At 34.3% G+C, this 26496-nt stretch overlaps 1 protein-coding gene across 2 annotated transcripts in view; it reads left to right on the top strand.

Annotated features, from left to right (window-relative positions):
* Positions 1-26496, top strand: part of SMCHD1 (structural maintenance of chromosomes flexible hinge domain containing 1) — a 120474-nt gene that overhangs the window by 30891 nt on the left and 63087 nt on the right. For both annotated transcript variants that reach the window (XM_043888882.1, XM_043888884.1), the window contains exons 6-22: positions 878-992; positions 1115-1234; positions 2888-3054; positions 5165-5255; positions 6180-6390; positions 8372-8492; positions 8571-8754; positions 10707-10901; positions 12514-12627; positions 13412-13518; positions 14222-14304; positions 14485-14598; positions 18481-18558; positions 18638-18757; positions 21513-21657; positions 24169-24265; positions 25588-25660. In XM_043888882.1, coding sequence (XP_043744817.1) covers positions 878-992; positions 1115-1234; positions 2888-3054; positions 5165-5255; positions 6180-6390; positions 8372-8492; positions 8571-8754; positions 10707-10901; positions 12514-12627; positions 13412-13518; positions 14222-14304; positions 14485-14598; positions 18481-18558; positions 18638-18757; positions 21513-21657; positions 24169-24265; positions 25588-25660 — 2135 coding nt within the window. The remainder of the gene's footprint in view (positions 1-877; positions 993-1114; positions 1235-2887; positions 3055-5164; positions 5256-6179; positions 6391-8371; positions 8493-8570; positions 8755-10706; positions 10902-12513; positions 12628-13411; positions 13519-14221; positions 14305-14484; positions 14599-18480; positions 18559-18637; positions 18758-21512; positions 21658-24168; positions 24266-25587; positions 25661-26496) is intronic.

The following is a 26496-nucleotide window of genomic DNA, read 5'->3' on the forward strand; positions in this document are numbered from 1 at the left end:
GTTCTTTGTTTTTTAGTCCCACTTGATACTTTTCATTCTTTTTTTTTTTTCTTCCTGTTGTGTATCTGTTCTTTACAGCTGTGCCAGCTCTGTTCTCTGACCTTTCCACTTGGTGTTGTGGTTCCAGCCTTACCCCAGTTTTGTGGGTGTCTTATATTGGGAAATTGTGACCCTGGAGATCTTGACAGTATTCAGGAGAGCAGGGATGCCTGCTCTCCACGGTGGTGTTAGGCTGCAATCAGAGGCTGAGTCTCAGCTCTTCATTTGTTATGATCCATTGGAAATGAGAGGGCTTCCCTGGCGGCTCAGACAGTAAAGAATGCGCATGCAGTGCCGGAGACCTGGGTTTGATCCCTGGCTTGGGAAGATCCCCAGGAGGAGGGCATGGCAACCCACTGTAGTATTCTTGCCTGGAGAATTCCATGGACAGAGGAGCCTGGTGGGCTATAGTCCACGGGGTCACAAAGAATCAGACATGACAGAGCAGAAGCACATGAAAAGGAGAATTTCTTTGTTGTAATTCCCACTAGTCATGAGACGGTATTTTAATGAGTTTTGAATGAGTAAAGGATTTTGAAGGGAAGACTGTAGAGTTACAGATATTTGAAATTTTCTGATTTAAGAGGGTGATACCAAGAATTTTCATTTCTTAGAGTTTCCAGGCTTACTGATGCAGCTGGCCTGGGTAAAAAACTTTGAGAGCCTTTGGACTAGATGCTGTTTTGGCTTTTGGCTCTGATTCTTTTACATTTGAATAGGGGTATTATCTGGCTTGGGGATCATTTTATTAACTCTTAATAAAAGTGCTGTACCAGTTTTCTTTAGCACCCGAGTCGTTTGTTTAATACCGCTGCATTAATGTAATGTTTCATTTCAGTGATCACTCAGGATACGTTCGACCACTGCCAGTACCCCGCAGTTTAAATAGTGATATCTCCTACTTTGGTGTTGGGGGCAAGCAGGCCGTTTTCTTTGTTGGACAGTCAGCCAGAGTAAGTAAAAAAGATTTCTTACAAGTGAAAGTTGGTCAAAATATTTTGAAGTTAACTGTCTAATTGTATTATTCGTTTTAAATTTTGCGAATTTAAAAGGTAATCTTTTTAATATTTAACAGATGATAAGTAAGCCTGTAGACTCCCAGGATGTTCATGAACTTTTACTTTCTAAAGAAGATTTTGAGAAGAAAGAGAAAAATAAAGAGGCAATATATAGCGGATTTATTAGAAACAGAAAGGTACAGTACATTTTAACTCATTAATTGTAAATTTTTTTTTATTATTTTTTATTTTTTGGTATTAATTGTAAATTTATACCTTGGATGGATGATGGGACAAGAACATTTTTTTTCAATCTCTAAGATACTAATGTTATTTTTAAAACTTGAAAATATGGAATTTTCAAATTAAATTTTTATTTTCTTTTAATTTTGTGAATAGCAAAAGTGATCATTTGTGTGCTTTCTCAGGCTGAAGTCTTCAGAAAATAACTTTTCCCATAAAGCCAATTCAGCTTCCTGGAAATTGTTCATAAGATTATAAACTGTTTCCTTGCTCTGAGTTTGAGTTTTTAAGTATTTATTGTATAATAATCACAGAAGTAGAAATCAGTGATTAAATTTGCATTCAAACTCTCGTTTTAATAAGTGGAATGTTAATAAATTTGAATCGTGGTGAGCACATGGTGTTTGTTGTATTACTCATTCAACTTTGAAACATTTTAAAATTTTCAAATTTTAAAACCTTTTTTAAAGGTAAAACTTAAAAAAAAATTTTTGATTCTAAAGTAAATTGTAAAAATTTTTGTAAAGAAAATAAAAATAGTCTCAAATGCCAGATAAAAGTCCTTATGATATATTTAGTTGAATTTTCTCCTAGTTTAACTTTATTGTATATTTATAGTTTGAGTTCTGACTTATTAGTATTTTGAGTACTTCTTCATCTTATAAAATATTTTGGTGCACAATATACTTCATAGTTTTATAGTATCTTTGGCTAAATTTACTATAATTTGACCATTCTGTTAGGCATTTAGCTTACTTAAAGTATTTTGTTAAAATTATGAAGACGTTGCCATTAGTTTCTTTGTGTAACATTTTATCTTAATTATAAATTTTTCTTTGTGTAGACTGTTAAAATTTTTATAGCTGTTATAAGGAATTGGAACTTATAAATACTTAGGGTGTATATTACGAAGTCACTTTTCCTAATAGTTCAGAGTGTATCTTTATCCTTGTAAGTTTTTGTGTGTACAGCGACTTACATAGTACATATATGCATACATATGCATGCAACTTTTAACATACAGACTCATAGTAAAAACAGAGAAGTTTTAAATTCTTATCCTCAAACATATCCCTCCCTCCCCCTCTCCCCTCAGCCCACTACAAACTATAGATATTCTCTGAAAGTGGGCTGAGGCCCAGGATGGTTTTACTCCCTTTTAAACACAGTGCCTTTGGGCTGAGTCAGCTGGGTTCACGCTGTATCCTAGTTTTGTTGAATGTGGACTAGCTGGGCATTGGTCCTGACCAAGTTCAGTGGTAGGTACCCCAAGCAAGGACTCAGTCCACTTTAGGGTAAGTGTTCTCGATTTGGGAGGTATTTTTAAATTCAGTGTTCATTTTTCTTTTCCCTTTTTTATATGATTCTACAGTTGGTTTAGCATTATGGTTTAGGATTCTCCTTTTTGTATGCCAGTTTAGCAGTGTCTGTAAAAGGCTCTCTTTCCTCACAACTTTGTCACACACTCAGCTGATTTGTATTTGGTGATTTTCCTCCAAAAGATTTTTGAAGCCTGTATTTGAAATTATCCAAGTGAATGTTAAAGGTTGATGTAAACTTTGTTAACTACATTTGAGGTGCATGTAATCTTATGTTCACTCTTGTAGCCGTCTGATTCTAGTCACATTACAAATGATGATGAACGATTTCTACATCATCTTATCGCAGAGGAGAAGGAAAAAGATAGCTTTACTGCTGTGGTTATCACAGGGGTACAACCAGAACACATGCAGTACTTGAAAAATTATTTCCATCTTTGGACCAGACAGTTAGCGTAAGTATTTACATTTGATGCAGGACATGTTTTTTCTTATCTTTTTTTAAGATAGAAAATATTAAAAAAAAGAAAATATTACAGATACATTGAGACCTCTTAGCTGTCTTCTTTGATCCTATCCCATTTCTTCCCTCAGCATAGGAACCATTACTCTGATGTTAGCTATCAAAATAGTTCTCTATTCTGTACATATTTACTGGTCACTTGGCTTCCCCAGGGGCTCAGTGGTTAAGAATCTGCCTGACTGTGATGCAGGAGCCACAGGAGATGCAGGTGCCACAGGAGATGCAGGTTCGATCCCTGGGTCAAGAAGATCCCCTGGAGAAGGGAATGGCAACCCACTCCAGTATCTTGCCTGGAGAAGCCCATGGACAGAGGAGCCTGGTAGGCTACAGTCCATAGGGTCACAAAGAGTTGGACACGATTAAAGCAACTTAGCATACCTGTAATATATTGGTCATTACAAATAAGAGGCCTATGCTTTTTGACAACTGTGATGACATTTAAAATAAACTTAAGAGTTTATCCAATTCAGCTAATCAATCCCAGGTCCCCCTTTTGTGCTTTTGCTATGCAGCATGGATTATAATCCATGTATTGTACTTTTTTTTTGGTCTGCCTCCCACCTTGGAATGTTTATTGTTTTTTATGCACTGTTATATCCCCAGTGTTTCCACTGTAGTAACTAACATTGTAGTTGCTCAGTAAAAATTTATTGAATGAATATATTGAGTCTGTTAAAAATATGCATATGTGCTGTATGAAATGAGTAAAAATAAATCTTTGTGTATCTACTTGAGGAAAACTTTTAGGGGGTACATATTCTGTTAGATCAAATCAGAAGTATATATATTTAAGGTTGTTAAGTTTTTTCTCTGTAGTTATATGGTATAGACTGGATTGTCCATAATTTGTATTAGCCTGAATTAGTCTCACAAAAGTGGGTATGCTGTACAAAATTCATGTTTTTAAATAAGGTATCATCTCCATATTTTTTCTACTTATTCAAGGGCTGTTAAGATTCTGTTTTGGACATAAATATTAACAGTTAAAAATTTTTTTGAAGAAATAAATTTGATTTTAGGAATGCCTTTTTTCTTGAATACTGATGTTTATTGGCCCTGTAACAGAGTTTTAAATAGGACTTTGGACTGTTTATTAGCTATTTTATTATTTCTCTTAACTGAAAGAACTCTGTACATAATAACATAACATAACTCTTGTTCTTAAAAAGAATGACATAGAAGCACACACTTGGTAAGCTATTTATAGCACAGTTGCTTAATGTATGCTTGTAAACTGACGATGTTAACACTTTTGAGATGTTGGAAGGAAGATCTCAAGATTTTCAATGATTTCTTTTTATTTTAGTAGTGTTTTAAACTAGGACAATTAGTGTAATTTTGAAAAGATAAAGTTTGTATGAAGGAATATTTAATACTACTGCTTGAGGAATGATTACAGATGGGCTATGTGATATGAAGAGATGTGAATAATTTCCCCAGAGTATAATCTTTTTAAACATTTTCCAAAATAAAAGAGCAAAAATTTCTGAAGTGGTAGTTTTTGATGGAATGATGCTGAATTTATTAATTTTAGGAGTATTGGCATAAGATTGTTTCATTTCTACAGGAGAAGAAAGATGAGACAGAATGATACTCTCATGTTGGAGACATAAGTTAAAGATACCCAATTGTGTATACTCCCTGATTTTTGAGTCTTTTCTAGAAAATCCCTGACAAGTAGAATTATAGCCTCTTACCTTGTAGTTTTAGTTTATTTTGGTAAAATTCACTTGAAGTATGTGGGATTTGAAGTTGAAAAGACTTGGCTTGAATCTCTTCACACTCTGATTCTGTGACCGTAAGTAAATTATATAATTTTCGTGGCATTCCCAACTTCTGTATTTATAAAATGAGGGGAAATAATACCTGAATCTTATGATTGTTTTTACCATTATGTGGTTTACTGTGTTTAAAAATGCTTAATATTGTGCGTGGCGCCTAGTAGGTACTGCCAAATAGTAGTAATAAAGTTTTTTTGGTAGATTGGATGAACTGTAGTTTTATGTGAATTAAAAGTATAAAGTTACTCTTTTATATTTTAGACATATTTATCATTATTACATCCATGGTCCAAAAGGGAATGAAAAACGTATATCAAAGGAAGCTGGACCTTTCAACAACATTGATATTGAAGTAAGATAAATTCTTTCTTAAACTATTGTTAAGTATTAGGTCTGTGTTCTAGTTCCAAGTTAATCTGGATAAGAAAAGTCAATCAGTAAATAGGCAGCTTCTCTGTCCTTGTCTTTTACCAAACCATTTTTCTTGTTTGGTGTCTAAGGAAAGAGATTATTCCTAAGGTGTACTTTTCTGGATATCTTATTTACTATAGTATCTGGTTTCTATTTTCTTTGTCTTCTATAGAGATATGAACCATTACTGAATGTCATGTCTCAAAAGCAGGGAAGAAAAGACATAAATAGTTTCCCTTTTGTTCACAGAAGTCTCTTAATAAGAAAAAAATAAGATTTAGAACAGAACATTTGAATGTTGAGTTCTCAGTATCCTTGCCCACATGTCAGGTGGAATTTCTTGTACGTCTTTATCCTACTTCCTACTTCTAGGGCTTCCCAGGTGATGCCAGTGGTAAAGAATCGACCTGCCAGTGCAGGAGACACAAGAGACGCGAGTTCTGTCCCTGGGTCGGGAAATCCCCTGGAGTAGGAAATGGCAACCCACTCCAGTATTCTTGCCTGGAGAATTCCATGGACAGAGGATCCTGGAAGGCTACAGTCCATGGGGTTGCAAAAAATCGGACGTGACTGAGTGCACAGACAGACGCACCTCTAGCAGGAAAGCTTGAATGAAATAAACTCGTGACTTATATATCCTTCAGCTGTTTCTTTGCTTACTTTCAGCTTTTTAGTAATATATTTCTTAATTAAGACGCTCCTTAGACCTATTTAACCAAGATAGAAATATATATGTATTTCTTTAAGCTAGGTGATTATTTATACAGATAAAAATAGTTTTTGCCTTTCTGTTGTTGGATCATAGATGAGAACAAAAGTGCAGTCACTGTCGAATTTAATTGTTTTTGTTTTATTTTTATTTTAGATTTCTATGTTTGAAAAGGGGAAGACACCTAAAATTATCAACCTGAGGGGAATACAAGATGACATGCAGACATTGTATATAAATACAGCAGCCGATAGTTTTGAGTTCAAGGCTCATGTTGAAGGAGATGGTGTAGTGGAAGGGATTATCCGATATCACCCTTTCTTATATGATAGAGAAACCTACCCTGATGATCCATGTTTTCCATCAAGTATGTTAATCTGTTACCTTAGCTACAAAATACAAAGTTGTGATTTAGGATAATGATTTATTTTCTTAATTGTTAGTTAGGCTTAAGGTTAGATAAATTTTAAAGCGCTTTTTCCTCATGCAGGTCTTAAGTTGTTAAGGTAGTTGTAGTTTTTATAATTATTAATTTTTGTGTATATTCACATCCAGATAAATAAAACAGTTGCTCTGAGAAACGTTATATGTTCTTATATCGTGCTTCTCTTACTGAACTGAACTTTTAGCTATGTACCGTATAGTAATCCTTTATATATTCCCCATGTTGTCTTCCTGTTATCTTTGTAGATATTTATAAAGTAGTTTTAAACTTTATTTAGTCACATTGGTTTTTTTCTTTATGTTTTCTGATAGGCCTTGCTGCAGAAAGGCTTCGTACATCTCATTTTTTTATGAATTTTTTAATAGATTCTGTAGCTTTTATCATTTTATGTTTATATCTTTAATATACCTGTAATTTTCTTTTTTGTTTGAGGATTAGCTTAATATTTTCCATGTGGGTTTCCAGTTTCCTAGTACCAGTTATTGAATGTTATATATAAATATCACTTTCATAATAATATGAAGTTCCCATAAGTACATAGAACCTGGATCATTTGCTATAAGGCATTGATATGTTTTATGTTTTTATACATGAATAACATGTCCTTTATAGTGAATCTCTTGTCCTTTATAGTGTATATTGATATCAGTAGGACAAGACAGTATTGTTCTTTTTTGAGAAAATTCATAATTCTTAATATTTTGCTCTTCTAGATAAACCTTGGAATCACTTTGTACTGTACTTTGAATAACAATGTTCTAATGGGATTATCAGAGTCACATTCAATTTTCATAGATTAACAGTGTTACATTTTCTCATTCAGGATAGTTCCTTAGTATATCCTTAGTATTGTGTTTTAGAACCAGATTTCCTGATTTGAATCCTGTCTTTGCCACTTTCTGTTGTGTAAAATTTGACAAACTACTGCTTTAGTATCTGTAATGGGGAATAATAATTCTTGCCTCATAGACATGTTGTAGGGGTTGAATAAGAAACTGTTTCTAGTCCTTAGAATAGTACCTGCCTCTATTTAGTAAGTGTTCATACATATTATTACTTAGTGACTCTGCCTCCCATGCAGTCTCTGGCCTGTTTTTCATTCGTCATTTGTGATTTTGATATGCTTATAGACAAAAAGCTAAAGTTCTTAAAAATGATGTCTTAAAATAATAGCTAATTAATTGTATGATGATCAGAGGGGTTCGCTAAGACCAAGTGAAATGTTTTGATCGGAAGGAACTTTTACTTATGAACTTCTTGTGAAGATTTTTTTTGGAGAAAAAGACTTTATTGGGGGTCAGGGGGGAATGACTTAATGCCAGAATAACTGAGGTATTACTATATCAAGATCATAATGCTTGAATCTAATTTACCTGAATATATGAAAAGGTATTACTAACATAGAAATGTTGTAGACGGTTGTGCTTTATAGCATAGGATATAACTGTATCATAATGTAAACTTGAATTAGTGTTATTAATTTGTCCAAGCTAAGCAAACTTGCTGTTTCTAGACATTGTAGATTTTCCAGATGATATGTGAGTGTACTGGTTCTGACAGAGCTGTGAGATGTGATTTAGGTACAAAATTCAAGCTCCCGTATTTATAAATAGGTTTTACAGATGGCAGGCTCAGTAGCTAGTATAGTAATCCTAACACAGATTCATGAGTATGTAATTATTGCTTTTTAATGAGAATCACTGTTGGTAATGTGGAGCCACTTTGAAAATCTGCCTTTTTGAGGGCAAACAGAATAAAGGTAGTTTTAGGTTTTACAGAACACAGTGTTAAAGATCATAAGAATTTTTGTTACCGTTCCTCCGAAGAAGCTTTAACATTTCATTTATGGAAATTGATTTCTCAGTGGTAAAAATTATTTGTTCCACTTGTTCCTTTGTCCTAGAATTAAAAGATGAAGATGATGATGATGACTGTTTCATACTTGAGAAAGCAGCAAGAGGGAAAAGGCCTATTTTTGAATGTTTTTGGAATGGACGGCTAATACCATATACATCTGTTGAGGAGTAAGTTCTGATTTTTGCTGAGATTACATTGTTTTATCATCTTATCTTTTTACTAACCAGTATTTTGTTCTATTCAAGCTTTGACTGGTGTGCTCCTCCTAAGAAGAGAGGGCTTGCGCCTTTTGAGTGCTACAATAGGATATCTGGTGCATTATTTACTAATGACAAATTCCAGGTCAGCACAAATAAACTGACCTTTATGGATCTTGAGCTAAAACTGAAAGACAAGAACACCCTTTTTACAAGGATTTTAAATGGACAGGTATGAATTTAAATTACAAGTTTTAAATGGACAGGTATGATTTTAAATATCAAGAAGTGTTCTATTTTAAGGTCAACAAAAGTCACTTGTAGTGTAGATTTGTACTGGCAATTTGCATACTTTTCATTTTATTTACTCAAAAGAGTATACATTTTAGTCCATGAGCATTTATGTGTTTGCTCAAAAATTTCAAACGGATTAGCTTTTACTGGGATAAAACTTACCAGGTTTTCATCAATACCTTGACATGGTGAATAGAATCTTCAGAAGCACGTCTGTTTGCTAAGAGCAAATAACAATTTTATCTAATAGAGAGGCTTTGTTTGTATATTAGTAACCTTAAATATACAATTTTAATCTAACCTTGGGGGTAAAATTTAGGTAGAACGGTGAAATACTTTGGGCTAAAAGGTGATTTGAGATTGATCACTATTAAAATCTGCTTTAATCAATAGAAAAAGAACGATAAATTTTTTTAAAAAGTTGAATGAAGCTAGTGTACTTTCCTTTTGCCTAAACACCTCAGAAACTTTTACTTGATGCTACTCTTTCAGTACTGTAATGTTAAGTTGTGAAGAGATGGGTGCATTTATTCTAAACTTAAAGTTGCTGGACAGTAAACACAATATATAACACAGTATTTGTGTATCCCTATAACATGTTGACATTCATTTTGCTCTTAATAAAAATGATTCTGAATCTGATGTAATTTTATCTTCTACAGATGAGGGCTGAGACTGAAATACAGCATAAAAATTTGGTAGGCAGTCTCATTCCTAGTTAATAATTTTAATACTGTTGTCAAAGTAACAACACTACTGATTCAGGAAGGAGTTGGTACCTGGGAACAGATTAGGGGGAAAGTTTCCTTGAAAAATATATGCCATTTTTTGGTGTTTACCATGTATATGTATTTCTTATCTGAGTAACTTTTTAAAATCTAATTTTTTTTTAATGATTAATATACTGGTCATCTGACTGCAAGTTGCAAAAACTTAAGCTGAAATCAGTTTTAATTTCGCCCCATTTTCATTTGAAAATGGTGGATTGTGGAGTAAGGTGTACAGAGGAAATGAACTTCTGTAACTTTATGCTTTGTCTTCTATGAAAGCATGTAATGTGATTATCTTCCCCTACTCCTTCTCCTAAAGACAAGCATTAAACCAGTGTATAGCAGCTTACACTGGAGTGTAAATCTCTAGTGTCTCTCAGCAGAGTGAAGGATGATAAGCAATAACACATTTTCTTCTTATGTATTACAAGATGGCAATTTTTATTTTGTAATCTATTTTTGAATAAATGTGTAAAGCATAATTTTTTTCAAAGTGTGTTTTGCCATAGCTATGTTTCTCAACCTTTTTTTCACTGTCACCTTATAAAAGAGCCTTTTTGACCTTTTCTCCCCCAAATAACCGCCCAAGACATTTTATTACTGTAGATATACCATTTCTATGTTTAAGTATGTGTTTAAATCTGTGCTTAATATATAAAAGGCTTTTTATTTCCCTGTTGGAGTGTGCGTGTTTCACATTAAGAAGGTTTCCACTTACCCTTCTGATGGGGACATCAGTTAGTTCTCCTTCTCCACGAAGGCAGTGTTTATCTTTTTTTGGGGGGGGTGTATCCTAGGGTTTAAAATAGAGAAGCACATCTGTGTTGACATTGATCATTGAAACTTGAGATCCTAGTGTGTGCTCAGTTGCTTCAGTCATGTGCAACTCTTTGCCACCCTGTGGACCAAGGATGATAGCAAAGATCTTTTTTCTTTAGTGATGTTTTGATACAAATCTAAATTTATATGGGAGAAAGAGCCATTAAAATATTTTAGTTTTTTATTTGGTTTTCTCGGGTAGGTGGGTATTTGGAAGGAAACATGAAATGAACAAGAAGTGTCTGTGGTTGTATTTGTTTATGAGTAGCTAAGTTTTGTGGAACATTTTAAAATTTTACAGGAGCAGCGAATGAAAATTGACAGAGAGTTTGCTTTATGGCTGAAGGACTGCCATGAAAAGTATGACAAACAAATAAAATTCACCCTTTTTAAAGGAGTAATTACACGTCCTGATCTTCCTTCTAAAAAGCAGGGCCCCTGGGCCACTTACTCAGCGATAGAATGGGATGGAAAAATATACAAAGCAGGACAGCTGGTAAGTTTAACTTATTTTTAGGTTTAAGTTTTAGTAGAATTTGAAACTAAATTAGAGTTATTAGAATTTGTCAACAACCAAAACTAATGTGTGTAGTCTTGTCTCCTTAGGAGCCAAAAAAGAAAGGAAAGGCCAAATTGATTATAACTATGTAATTTAATAGGACATTAAGGAAAAAAAACAAAACAATTTTTGCCAAAGGCTCAGTTAACTTGTACTTCACTTTACTCAAATAGAGAATCTGTTTTTTTTTTTTTTTTTATGTGATATGAAGAAATGGTTTTTCATCAAATTTTTTAGTGTCTGCAGCTTCTAAGTTACTGTGCTGTTGATGGCGTTATGGAGATTATAGAGATCTAGGGGTGTCCTGTGTCCTTCAGGCTGTTATGGCATGAAAATAGAGATGACCTAAGAATCACTGAAGAGAGAGAATGAGTAGTGCTGTCATAGTTTAGAAGGAGAGAATTTTCTGACTTCGGATGGGCCTGGAATAAGAGAGTAAATCACGCAATTCTTTGTGCATGAAGTGACTTTTGTGTGGAACTTAAAAGAGGTAGTGGCTCAGGTTTACAGAGGTAATTATGAAGGTAACTAACTTAACTTTATATTGCTCAGTTGTGTCTGACTCTTTGCGACCCCATGGACTGGAGCCCACCAGGCTCCTCTGTCCATGGAATTCTCCAGGCAAGGATGTTGGAATTGGTTGCCATGCCCTTCTCCAGGGGGTCTTCCTGACCCAGGGATTAAGCCAAGGTCTCCTGCATTGCAGATTGTTTACCCTTTGAGCTACCTGGGAAGCCCAGAGTGGGTTTATTATGAAGGTAGTAATAAACCCACAAATGTGACACTCTCATCATCATATAACGAAAGGTTTGGAATCAGATGCAGTCACCATGAAGTAGTGAGTGTGGCTTGAGCCTGCTTTTCCAGCAGTTAGAAGCTAGAAAATGAAGAGGAGGAGCTGACAGAGGAGGAAGAAAGGGATAAAATGGTGAGAGAGAAGGGAACCAGGAAAAGAAGGTATCCGTGAAGTCAAGTGGAAAGTTACAAGGAGGGAGTGATCAGGAAAAGCAGCAGGACTGGGTTGCCTCAGACTGTTACACGTGAAGAGAAATAGTTCAGAAATGAAATGAGGCTGGAGGATAGATTTGATATAAATTCTTGCTGTCCTTGTAGTTGAGAAGTTTTGAATTGGACTAGTGGAAATTACTGGTGTTTTCAGGCCAGGTAAGGAAAAAAAATAATATAGACAAGTTTTGAGCTAATTTATTGGAAAGAAACAATAACTTTGTAAGTCACTGTTCACAGCCTGCAAGCACATTTTATGGGGATTTGAGACAGCTTGCATTCATTTGAAGGCATTATGGACCTTTTAGACACATGCATAACTATGACATTTTTGTATGAAGAAGCCACTGTCTTTTCAAAGATGTTACAAATAAGTGGAGAGCTTCACAAATATAACTTTATAGAATGCTTTTTTCATTAAATTTTTCTAATAATAGATGCTGGGTTTTTCCCCTTGTATAAAACAGTTCTGTTAAGTAATTGTTAAACCTATTTTTCTAAGTAAATATTAATGCTAAATCCTTGTTTTAAAACTGAATGTTAGGTCAAGACAATCAAGACACTTCCTCTCTTTTATGGAAGCATTGTGAAATTTTTTCTCTATGGTGATCATGATGGAGAAGTATATGCTACAGGAGGAGAGGTTCAAATTGCAATGGTAAAATCCCCAAATAACCCAAAATATTCTTCAGAGTCTCTTGGTATTACTACTTTATTTTGCTTAATTCTTAAAATAAAGATAGAGTATTCTGTTTTTACTTGTATTTGGCTTTTCCATTGGTTACAGGAATGGGAGCATGAATTTTTATGTTTCATATTTGATGTTTTTAGTAGTTTGTAGAACTTAACATCTATGTGCCCAGTGTTTAACAGATGCTACAAGATTATTGCCAATTTCACAGTAATTTTAAAGTGCACATTTCATTCAAGGCTCATAAACATAAACATTGGAGCCAGACTTCTATCTCAAGAATGAAAAACAAAATTAGAGTGGGCTTTATCCTTATGAAGAAGTGTTAGTTGCTCAGTTGTGTCTGACTCTTTGTGACCCCATGGGCTTGTAGCCCGCCATGCTCCTCTGTTCGTGGAATTCTCCAGGCAAGAATACTGGAGTGGGCAGCCATTCCCTTCTCCAGGGGATCTTCCCAACGCAAGGATCGAACACTGGTCTCCTACAGGCAAATTCTTTACCGTCTGAGCCACCAGGGAGGCCCTTTATCCTTCCTTATACTATGCTCTTGTTAAGATTTGAATGGTATTTAATTAGGCCTAGGGTGTTTATCTGAAAAATGGAAATAAACACTGTGGTGTAATATAATAGTAGTTATTATGATTTATCTACTTAATTAGGGTAAAAATATTTTTTGAGAGAAATCAATATTCTTGTTGTGACTAAATTTAAATAGCTTTTTGAAATGTTGGTATAAATTTTACTTATTCAGGAACCTCAGGCACTGTATGATGAAATAAAAACTGTGCCAATTGCAAAGCTGGATAGGACAGTTGCTGAGAAAGCTGTGAAAAAATATGTAGAAGATGAAATGGCAAGGTAATTTATGTTTCAAGATGCATGGTAAAAAATGGCAAATTGCAGAGCAATTGTCCTTTTAGTTATTATTGAGTGTGGCATTATGCTTTTGTATTTAGGCACTTGTAGTCTTAGATGTGTGTATTGTGACGAATTTCTTGCTGTTAAAAAAAAAAGCGCTCTAGCTATCAAAACAGAATCCTGCATTTGTCTTATAGAAAAATAAGGAAGCTTACACTTACAGTGTCATTGTTATCAGCACTATGATTAAGTTTGTTAAAAAGCAATGACTTTGCCCTGTAACTAGAAGAAAATGGTGAGAGGTAAAGATAGGAGCGAAAGAAGTAAAAAGTCGAAAAACAAAACTGTGGCTTTTGTGTAGCTAACAATGCAGTTATTTTGATTCTTACTGAACTCACTGGTAATTCTTCTGTTTGTAGAGTTATCCTTTCTCCCAAAGGTAGCTTGTACTACAGATTAGTAGAAAAATCTCAAAAAGGGGGGATAATTCCTGTCTCTTAACACCAAGAGATTTTGTTTTACTTTGTAGCCACAGCAGTGATTAAGGGTTTGGAGTTTCAGATTTAACTGTTGGAAAAAATTTCAGATTTAACTGTTGGGGAAAAAAATTAGAACTATTAAAGTTTCTAGTAACTTTTATTTTAAAAAATAAGACCATAATTAACACATTTCATGAAACATTAATATGCTGTTTTAATAATAGACTCCCCGATAGATTGTCAGTGACTTGGCCTGAAGGAGATGAATTATTGCCAAATGAGATCAGACCTGCTGGAACCCCCATTGGTATGTTTTTGGTTTTTCTTGTGTGTGTGTGTATTTTAAATACTGAAAAAATGCTTTTCTTAACATTTCATGGTTAAAAAAAAATGATAAAAAATTAAAACGCTATGTGAAGACCTGGCAGATTCATCAGATTCATTGGGTGTACCTAAGATGTTCTTATTTTTAATTTTGGACTGATAGGTGCATTAAGAATTGAAATATTAAATAAAAAAGGGGAAGCGATGCAGAAGCTTCCAGGAACAAGTCATGGAGGGTCAAAGAAACTCCTGGTTGAACTCAAAGTTGTATTACACTGTAAGTATATATGCTAATTTGTATGTTTGGATTGTTACTGTTGTTTGTAAATATATAGTACATACTTTAACATCTTTGTGGAATTATTGATGGCCTAGCAATCTGATAGATAGTGCTTTGAAGTTAAGAGTTTCTAAAGTGTTACGGATAATTCAGTTTTTAAAAACTCAGTTGTTTTCTTAGGGTTTTTTTTTTTTTTAACACTTTATTCTGAACTTTCCTATGGAGGCAGCTATAGGCTAAAATAAAGATATGATATGTATACATATGAGTTTATACTGAATTAGGGATTTAGATTGGATAATCCTTAAGATGCCTTCTAAATCAAAAATACTGTATCTCTGAACCTATGGATGGGAAGTACTTGTTTCAGTTGAGAAACGTGGTCCACTCTTTGTTACAAAGGGAGAAGAACTACATATTATCACTCATCTTGTATTTTCCTAACTCGAGTCACCTTGTAATTCTTGTCTCTTGTTTTTGTTTTGACCACCTGAAAATATTTTCAATATTTGTTTTCAATAATCTGTTCTACCACTATATACTTACATGTCTGGTCCATGGATTTTACAGATGTAGTGTTTTATTCACTGTGTGTTTATTTCCAACATTTATAAACTAGTCAGTGGTAGTGTATACTTTCATCATATAAATGTCTTTTTAGCCTCAGCAGCATTGAACAGTTTGACTACCTCATTTTACTGCAGTACTCTCTTTTTGGCCTCTGTGACGCACTGTTCTGTATTTCTCCAGGGTTTTTTTTTTGGTGGCTTAAAACAGTATTTTTGTTATCTTACAGTTCTCTAGGTCATCTGACTGCTGAAATCAAAGTGTCAGCAGGATAGCGACTTTCTGGAGGTTGTAGGGAAGGCTTGCCTTTCCATTTCTAGAAGTCACCCACATTCCTTGGCCTTGTGGTCCCTTCCTCCATCTTCAGAGCCAACAGGGTAGCATCTTCCAACCTCTTTGTAACTCTGATCATCCTGCCTCCCTCTTATTTAAAAAAACAAAAAACCCCCACAAAACTACATACAAGCATCAGTTCAGTTGCTCAGTTGTGTTCGACTCTTTGCAACCCCATGGACTGCAGCGCACCAGGCATACCTCTTTAATTGAGCTTTGCTTTATGGCCATTTGCATATACTGCATTTTTATGGATTTCAGGTTTATGGCAACTCTGTGTTAAGCAAGTCTGTTAATGCCATTTTCCCAACAGTATTTGCTCACTTAATGTCCCTGTGTCACATTTTGGTCATTCTGGCAACTTTTCAAACTTTTTAAAAATTTCATTTGTTATGATCTGCAATTAGTGGTCTTTGATGTTATTGCTACAACTTGCTGAAGAAGCAGATGAATATTAGCATTTTTAGCAATAAAGTACTTTTTATTTTTGACGGTGTGGATCACAATAAACTGTAGAAAATTATGAATACCAGACCACCTAACCTGCCTCTTGAGAAATCTGTATGCAGGTCAGGAAGCAACAGTTAGAACTGGCCATGGAACAACAGACTGGTTCCAAATAGGAAAAGGAGTATGTCAAGGCTGTATATTGTCACCCTGCTTTTTTAACTTATATGCATAGTACATCATGAGAAACGTTGGACTGGATGAAGCACAAGCTGGAATCAAGATTGCTGGGAGAAATATCAATAACCTCAGATATGCAGATGACACCACCCTTATGGCAGAAAGTGAAGAACTAAAGAGCCTTTTGATGAAAGTGAAAGAGGAGAGAGAAAAAAAGTTGGCTTAAAGCTTAACATTCAGAAAACAAAGATCATGGCATCCGGTCCCATCACTTCATGGCAAATAGATGGAGAAACAGTGGAAATAGTGGCAGACTTTTTTTTGGGGGGGGCTCCAAAATCACTGCAGATGGTGATTGTAGCCATGAAATTAAAAGACACTTACTCCTTGGAAGGAAAGTTATGACCAACCTAGATAGCATATTAAAAAGCAGAGACATTACTTTGCCAACAAAGGTCCGTCTAGTCAAGGCTATGGTTTTTCCAGTAGTTATGTATGGGTATGAGAGTTGGACTACAAAGAAAGCTGAGCGCCGAAGAATTGATGCTTTTGAACTGTGGTGTTGGAGAAGACTCTTGAGAGTCCCTTGAACTGCAAGGAGATCCAGCCAGTCCATCCTAAAGGGGATCAGTCCGGAATATACATTGGAAGGACTGATGTTGAACCTGAAACTCTTAATACTTTGGCCACCTGATGCTAAGAGCTGACTCATTTGAAAAGTCCATGATGCTGGGAAAGATTGAAGGCAGGAGAAGAGGATGACAGAGAATGAGATGGTTAGATGGCATCACCGACTCAATGGATATGAGTTTGAGTAAACTCTGGGAGTTGGTGATGGACAGGGAGGCCTGGTGTGCTGCAGTCCATGGTGTCGCAAAGAATCAGACACAAATGAGTGACTGAACTGACTGACTGACATTATTTTTTAAAAGAAATAATGCTATTGCACACTCAATAGACTATAGTATAGTATAAACATAGCTTATATGCACTGGGAAGTGGAAACATTTATGTAGCTTCCTTTATTGTGATCCTTGTTTTGTTGTGGTCTGAAGCCAAGCCTACCATATCTCTAAGGTCTGCCTGGTATATATTTATATATAAAATAATTAAAAGGTTTATTTTTTCTGGTAAAATGTATAACAAATTTACGGTCTCATTCATTTTAAAATCTATACTTTATTGTACTGTAGAGTGTTGCACATACTTGTCTGTTTCTTTGTAATGTCATTTAACTTGTTCTACTGTTTTTTCTATTTCCTGAAGACTAGAAATTACCCCCAAACCTTGAATAGATTTAGGTTCACTATTTTCTCTCTTCTAAAGCAAGAATCAATACTTTGTAGCGAATTTGTGTTTTTGGTATTATATCGGAGGCATTTGATGGCTATAGTTAATTGTCCCACTTTTAGTGCTACTGGAATGGATTATTGAATTCACTTGGCTGGTATGATTATAAAGTTCTCCTTTCATCCATGTTTTAAGAGTTTCATCCATTAGTGATTTTTGCTTTGTTATTTGGTATGCAATATAGTGGGTTTTCCCAATGATTCTTTCATTTCTAATAATTTATTGTCCTATTATCTCAATTTATTATCCTTTTTGGTTTATTAATTAGTGAGAAATTTCCTGTATCAGTTATGGTCATTGATTTATTTTGAAACACAACTTTTGTTGGAAAGGCAGTATAAAGGCTTAATTAAAATTACTGATAATAAGACTTTAGATTAATTTTGACTTCTTTGCAGTGTTATTTGTCTTTAAAGTTTTTATATATTCTAAAATTGAAGTCACTTGAAATAATTTTTTTTAATGTGGTCATATCACCTACCTACAGTTTGCTTTTGCTTATGAATTGCTTTAATTCCATTTTGTGAATTTTTTTTTCCATTTTGTGAATTTTTAGAGTCATTTACATGATTCTAAAAACAAAAATAAATAGCAAAGAATATTTCAGAAAAGTGCTATCATCCTTCTGTTTCCTTTCTCCTTCATCAGGCCTCTTAATAGACACTAGGTCTTAGAGATTATGTAAACAAACAATTCTGTTTTAATCTTGAAGAAAACTTGCAAAGTAATGATTTTTAATATAAAAAAAATTAACTCTATATTCTGTTGTTTGTACCAGTTAAGCTTATTTACAGATACATTTTTAAGAATTAAAGGAATTTTAATTGGCTGAAAAAGTAAATTTTCATTATGCTGTTGACTTGCATAGGATAATTTTAGGTCTTTTGAAGTTTAAAAGCTATTTTTAAAAATGTACAACAGATATTTGATGCCAGTGTGACATTTCATATTCATGTTCTATATTTAGTTTCTCAAAATATAAATTTTTTTTCTTTTATTAAGCTTCAAGTGGAAATAAAGAAATCATTTCACATATTAGTCAACATGGAGGAAAATGGCCGTACTGGTTTAAAAAAATGGGTGAGTTGTTACTCTGAATATTAAAAATTATATCAGTATTGTGTTTACTTGAATTTTAATTTCTTTTTAATTTGTCCAGAAAATATTCACAAGTTGGGAAATTATACATTGAAATTGCAAGTTGTCCTGAATGAAAGTAATGCGGACACTTATGCAGGAAGGCCACTACCATCTAAAGCAATTAAATTTTCTGTTAAAGGTAAGCAAAACACCAGTATGTAACTCTGTATGCTAAAGGTGGCATTTTAAATCAAGAGGAAAATAGAAAATTTGATAAAAGATGTTTGACCAATTGTATAACCATTTTGGCTTTAGAAATAACTTTATAACTCTGCTTGATAATCATGCTCCTTATAAATTTTTGAAATCATCATTGTTTTCTAGCTTCCTTTGTTACTGGTAGAGTTTAAAGTTATTCTGATTCCTGACTTTTGTATGTTAAACACCCACTCCCAATCCAACTAGCCCCATTCTCTCTCTTCCACAATCCTCAGATGTTTGAATAATTTAGAGTTTGGGTCCCAATCTCTGACATTTTAAGTCCTAGGAGTTTTTCTGAGTTACTTTGATTTCTGGTCTTTTTTCTTTCTACAGCGTCTGGTGTTCAGACGTTGGACTTCTTAATTGGTATACTGTGTTTACTACTTTCCATCGCTTGGTTCTGTTTTTCTACTTTATAAGAGACTTCCTTAACATGATGTTCGATGTTTTCTTTTGATTTTTTTTCTTTCTGCTATAATTTTTTAGTTTCTAAAATATTTTTTTCTCTAATAAATACTTACTTATTTGAAAAGGTTATTTCCTTTTCAGAGCATTTTCTTCTGACTTCATGGATTCAATATTTTTATTAATTCTCTGAGGCTATTAATAATGGTATTTTTTCCTTGATGTTTTTAAACATGATTCATAGCCTGTTTCCTCGATGTTGCTTTTTTTTCACATCTGCACTGGGTCTTTCCTATTAGTTGCTGTCTTACATTACTTGTACACACGTTTAAGAATAGGACATTTGAGAGCGTTTATTTCATTTGGGGAGATTATGATAAGCGAATTTTAGGTTTTTTTCTCTGGCTGTTCAGATTCTCCAGAGTGGAGTGTAAACACCTAGGTGCCATAATTTGGGGAAGCCAAGCTGGAAAAGATGGTGAGATATTTCACATTCAGTATTAATCTTCCACCTGATTTGCCTGTTTACGGTAAACTGGCGCTTTCAGGAGTGCTGTGTCCAGTGTTCAAAGTAGGTCTCTCCTGGACCTACTCTTACCTTCCCCAGAGGAGAAACCTTCCAAATGTTGCTGAAAATGAAGGAGGTAGTTGACTGGCTCTGTGTGGTGAGGGGTGGGTATCTGAGGAGCTGATTCTGACAGATTTGAGCTAGTCTTTCTCTTTTATTCCAGTTTCACTCCTACTTGATAGAGCCGTGCTTGAGACTTTTGAATGTTACATAGTGCGAATTAAATTGGCTCTCTGCTAGCTTTGTTGATGATTGAGGATTTGATTTTTTGAGTCTTTCTGTTAGGTCCATAGTGCTTCCCCAGTAGCTCGGATGGTAAAGCATCCGCCTGCAATGCAGGAGATCCAGGTTCAGTCTCTTGGTCGGGAAGACCCCCTGGAGAAGGAAATGGCAACCCATTCCAGTATTCTTGCCTGGAGAATTCTACTTGTCCATGTGCTCTCTAGCTTTCAAATTCTGTTACTGTTGTCTTTTTTCTTGTTCTTTGTTTTTGAAGGTTTAGGCCTCTTTAAAAAAAAAGCTCTGTGGTGTCATATTATTATGGGGTTTTAGAGAGCTGATTTTTAAGTGCCTGCAATCATTTTGCCTTCTCTAATCAGAAGGCCACCTTGGGGAGTGTTCCTTTTTGTACATACAAATCTACCATGTTCTTTAAATAACACCTGTGGAACATTCCACAGTAGGGATGTGCTGTAGTTTAAGCAGTTTTCTTTGATGAACATTTCAGGTATTTTCAGTTTTGGGACTGTTACAAATCACGTCTCTATATGGGGCGGGGGGGAATGATGTTTTGTGTACATGTGCTAGAATTTCTCTACAGTGGATGCCAAGAAGTAGAATTGCCAAACTGAAATGTATCAATATGTGCTTTAACATTTTATATGTATTTTCTATCAAGTTGCCCTCCTAAAAGGTTAGGTACCCTCACCAACAGACTGAGGGTTCCTATTTCCCTATACTCACTGCTGGCCAAACTATATTACAGTATTTATTTAGCCTAGTTGGTGGTTAAATTATTTAATTATTAGGTTGTGTATCTCTTTAGCCTTTATTGGACATTGTCATTCTGTGAAAGTCTATGCCCATTTTAATAGTGTAAAACTGTAGTTCTCAAATGTGAGTTTTATATGAATCACCCGCAGGGCTTATTAAACTGTAGACTGGTGGGCCTCACTCCTAGAGTATCTGACACAGGATAAGGTGAATCTTGGAATTTGCATTTCTGATAATTTCACAAGGGATGACTTGAAACTGTTAGACTATAGACCACATTTTAACAATAGCTGTTTATAGGAAGTTTTAATGTATTTAAGATTTAAATCCTTTATGGCAAACACTGCAAATGTTTTCTCATATGGAGCTTCTCTATTGACTTTGTATCTACTAAAATATTTTAATCTTTGTCACATATATCCTTGAATAGCTATTGAATATTGTGTTTTGCCTTACTTTTCCTTTGATAAAATTATAAGCATTTCTTTATTTGAATAATTTCATAGTTTAAAAACACATTTATCTCTCTTTGTAGACTTATTTATATATCATGTAAGTTAACCGTCTGTTATTTTCACAGGTATATTATAGATATAATTTATGTAAATTTTGCTCAGATTTAAAGTGCCATCTTTATTGTAGTTTAATCTTCCATACGTAAATAGATGTTTTTACCTACAATGAATCTCTGACTGATGAATTTTCTTTTTATGCTTTTTTTTTTTAGAGGGTAAACCAGAGAAATTTTCGTTCGGTCTTTTGGATCCTCCGTTTCGTGTTGGAGTCCCATTCAATATCCCCGTGGAGTTTCAGGATGAATTTGGTCATGCTAGTCAACTGTCAACTGATATTCAGCCAGTTTTTGAAGCAAGGTAATCTTTGAATGTTCATATTTGCTGAGTATTCACTTTTTTTAGCTTAAATTATTTGTGTTGAGTTAACTTCAGTAATGTTTGGTGTTTTATGATACCTGGGGGATTTAGTTAGTCCCAAGCTGTTCTCTGCAGCTGCAGTGTCATACGTGAATTACCTCAGGAAAGTTTGTTTGGACTGAATTTTTGCTGTTAGTTACTTGGTTGAGACTGATAGGTCTGTCTTAACTCTTTTTTTTTTGCAAGTACAATATGACGTCTCCTGGCAGGTCTATACACTATACAATGTTTAATTTGTTGTTTGCGTAGAAATTATGGGCATTTAACCTTAGCGGTTACCTACTGGTAGGCTTTTAACCTGCTAGTATAATTTATTTTGGTTTGTGTTTAAAACTGTAGCAATAAAGTTTGTGGTTTCCATGGAAATTTGGTCCTTCCCTGGAATTTGCCTTTACTTAGTAACCCTATAGAATGAAATGATTGGCTTATATTAAGAAATAGCTCTGAAAGCATCCAGTTATTTAATTGAGGATGTTCATTGTTTTCCATTACCTGTTTCTGAGGTGCCTAGGGAGAAATTATTTTTCTCACATTTCTGCCAAATTTGTCTTTGGGGCCCACTTTTTAATGGATGCTTTCTTTTGCTATTGATGTGTACTTTTTTCCCCTTTCGGTGTAATTGTTTGCTCTTTTAATCATTTGAGTATGTACTGTATTCCAGGCATTTGCTAGCTGGAGACACAGAAGTGAATAAGAAGATAGGATTTGCCTCTAGAAGCTCAGAGACTAGTGAGATATAGCTTAGTGTCCAGATTTGTACCATGGTTAAGTTCCTGAAAAACTAATCAGTTATAAATAATATTGCAAGTGAATTTTTCTAAATATTCTCTTAAGTTGCAAAATATAGTTCTTGTGCAAAAAGTGATTTTTTTTTGCAAAAAGTGATTTTTACATATTGCATTCATTTGAATATTAAGCCATAATGGAAGAGTTGAATACTCAAACATGTATGTTTAAAAATAGCCTGCCAGTCTCCTCCACCCATGGGATTTTCCAGGCAAGAGTACTGGAGTGTGTTGCCATTTCCTTCTCCAAGGGATCTTCCTGACCCAGGGATCGAACCCTCATCTCCCACATTGCAGGCAGACTCTTTACTGTCTGAGCCACAAGGGAAGCCTATTTAAAAATAAAGAACACTAAAAATGTAATCCATCTAGTCACGAATGGGAAATATTTGTGTGTTAGTTGACCCCTGTTTTTAATTATATCTTCTATCTTATCCTTGATAAGATATTCTTATAGAGTGTCTATCACACATACATATTGGTAATTAAGATTTGGGACTTAAAAAAAAAGTCTTGGTGGCCTGGCTGTGTGTATTTGTCTTCATTAAAGTAAGATCTTTGTCAAATGGGGTTTTTTGTTTTTTATTCAGTGTTAACTAAATTAAAATAAATTCACACATATAGCCTAAAGAATCAAATAGGTTGATAAAGCTTATTTAAAAAAAAATAAAAGAGTAGCTCTTCTGCCCTCTCCACCTCACCAACAATCCCCTGCTCAGAACCACTTTCAGCTTTCTACTTGAATTTTTTGGTACCTGCTGCCATATATGTAAGTAACTTTTATGTTACTGCTTCTTGATTCTTCAGTTTTAAGCTTTATCTCTTGACTTATGGCTAAGGAAGATGAGGACACACTCTTGTTGCCATTTATATTACAAATAAGCCTCCTTCCTATTCCCACATTTTTTAGTAAAGTTATACTCTGGCTTGATCAGTACTTGGTGCTTGCTTTATTAAAATTATATAAGTGCTAATTACTTTATTACACAGCTGTTATACTTCTTTTATTTTGCCAAATAGCTCTCTGCCAGTTGTCTGGTGTCTTTTCAAGATGCTTGTACACAGATAACTTGTCAGTTTCATATTCCTTAGACATCTCCCTTGGAACTTTGTGATGTGGTCTGTATGGATCAGCTCTTAAGCTTGTTAGGTTTGTCCTTCTCTGGTCTTCTTTCCTGTTCATCCTGGGAATTTCCTCTGTCCTTTGTGTTGGGAAAATATATAAAAACAGAACCTACTGTCAGCCTAGAAAACTTCTTCACAAAGGTAGGAGAGAAAGGGAACAATTTTATGATTGAATAAACAGTAAACCAGAGTGTGATCCTCATCACTATCTGATAAAGAGTTTGTAAAAACTGAAGGATAGCTTAACTCTGTTACATGGTAAAGTGAATATAACCTATCACATTCATGTTTTCAAGAAAAATTGCCCAGTGTCTTGATGACTGGGTGCAGAGTTTGCAGTTTGGGGTCAGTTAGTTGGAGTTCGGGCTGTGTGCTTTCACTGTTGAGGACCGATGTTCAGTCCCTGGTCAGGGAACTAAGAGCCTGCAGGTCGTGTGGTGCAGGCCCACCCCCACTGCCCCTCCCCCAAAAGAAAGAAGAACACTTGCAGCTTATTTGTAGATAATGGAGGAAAAGTTAAAAAATAATTTATTTTTTCCAGTGGTTTAACTTTACATTATGAAGAAATAACCAAAGGACCAAATTGTGTCATTCGAGGTGTTACAGCTAAGGGCCCTGTAAACTCTTGTCAAGGCAAGGTAAGCATTGTACGTACGTGTTATAATGCATGATTATTTCTTACCTAGTAAAAATGAAATTGGACATTTAAAATTGAATAACCTAGTTTTGTGGCAAGGTGACAGTAACATCAGGTTCTTAGGAATTAATCAGCATCATGTCACCTGACATACCATTACCACTTTCATCTCTGAGGAAGACCAACATATTTGCTACTGTTGTTTTTTAAATGGTTATGAACTAAATATTTTCAACTGTCTTTATTTTCATTCCAGTCTTTTCATAGTCAAAGCCATTTTCGACAGTTATCTAGTACTGTGTTGCTTCTTTTCTTGTTCTTTTTTTATTTTCAATATTTTTCTTAGAATAGGAACAAAAATATGAGAAACTTTGGCTTACTTTGTAAACGTATTGAGTTTGGTATTTGGATAACGGAAGAGGGAGGAATAAAGTTAGGGATGGTAAAGGCAAACTGCAATAAGGTAATTTTTCAGTTAAGTATATAGAGTAGCTAATAGATTACTATGACTAATGTGAACACTAGCTAATAACTTAAGTGATATGTTAGTTTTTTCCCCAATGTATCATTACCTTCAATATATATTTTAAAAATTTTCCCTGCCAAAATAATGTTTAAAATTGAGCATGTGAGTTTACTGCATTAAAGCAAAGAGCAAGTTCTGTCCATCCTCCTGAATTAAGCTGTTTCTGGAAGAAGAACTTGAAATTCATGGAAATTTTGACTTTAGTAAAGGTACTTAAAAAGATTTCTAGGTTTTAAAAACCTTAACATTTTGAAATAATTATTTTTACAGAAGAGTTACAGAGATGGTATAGAGAGTTCACATGTATTTCACCCAGCTTCCTCTATTAAACATCTTATATAAGCATTGCATATTTATCCAGTATTATCATTGATATAATACTGTTAACAAAACTCTGGACTTCAATATTTTGCCAGTTTCTCCACTGTATTTTTCTATACCGGAATCTAATCTAGAATATGACATTATATTTAGAAATGTGTAGATTTGGGGGTTTTTCCATTTTACTACTTTCCAGATTTTTTATAGTACCCAGCTTAATTCTGGTAATTATTCAGAGGGTATGCCTTTTGAATTTGAAGATAGTATTGTCTGTAAAGAAGCAATATAAGTCAATTTTTTCACCTTTTCAATTTCTTTCATACATACATATGATAATTTTAGTCAATATAAATTTGCTGAGTGACTTTCTCTAATGATATGAAAATGAAAAGCAAAAAATAAGTCAGAATTGAGGTGGTAAATTACTTGAGTATTTATTTAGGATTTGAATTTAATTAAAATAATTTTTTTAACAGAATTTTAATCTGAAGGTTATTCTGCCGGGTTTAAAAGAAGACTCACAGATTTTAAAAATTAGATTACTTCCAGGTAATATTACTTTAAGAAATATTCCTCATATTTTCCTTTTAAATGATATTCTTATGATAAAGTATAATGACACAAAGGTGAAGTGTTTTTGGTTGGTTATGGTATAAGCCTTGAAAATACATTTGAATGTCATGCGTAACACTAACAGAAATAATCAATTAAAAAACAGGGTAACATTTAGGAAGACTTAAGTTTTAAAAATAATCCTGAAAGAATAATATGAATATTGAAAACACATTGTGAAACTATTCTTAAGGATGTACAATTAGGCTTACATTAGAACTGGATGTGTCCTTTACTTTTTCTGATGTAGCTAAATATTTCATATTTTAAGAAGAAAAGTTTCTTATAAGAGCTTTTATGTTGTTAATTTGAGTAATGATTTATCAACCTAAAAACCTTTTATACTGATCTTAATGAAAAAGAAACATATTGGCTATTTCCTTTCACAGATTCTTGTAGTTTGAGCTTTCCTTCAAGCATGGATTGATAAAGAAGTAAAAATTGGCCCATTGGTAGGAAAAAAAAAAAAAGTTTCGTATTAATACTTACGATGCTTTTATTTTGAAAGGCTGGCTAAAACATATGGATTATTCAAATCTCAGGGGAACTTCTTATTAACCAGATAGTGCTGACAATTTTTTTTAGAAGTTGAGAGTGATGGTTGTGAGGTGGGAAGTGGGACTGTGTAGTCAGAGTGGTCAGTAACTCAAGTCTGCCCCTTGTAGCCATGTGACCTGGACAGGATACTTACTCTCTGGATCCCAGCTTCCTCAGGCATAAAATGGGGATGATACTAATAGTACCCTCTTGGTCAAGGTCATTGTAAGGATTCT

The sequence above is a fragment of the Cervus elaphus genome, chromosome 27 (assembly GCF_910594005.1).
Source record: "Cervus elaphus chromosome 27, mCerEla1.1, whole genome shotgun sequence".
NCBI classification, from domain to species: Eukaryota; Metazoa; Chordata; class Mammalia; order Artiodactyla; family Cervidae; genus Cervus; species Cervus elaphus.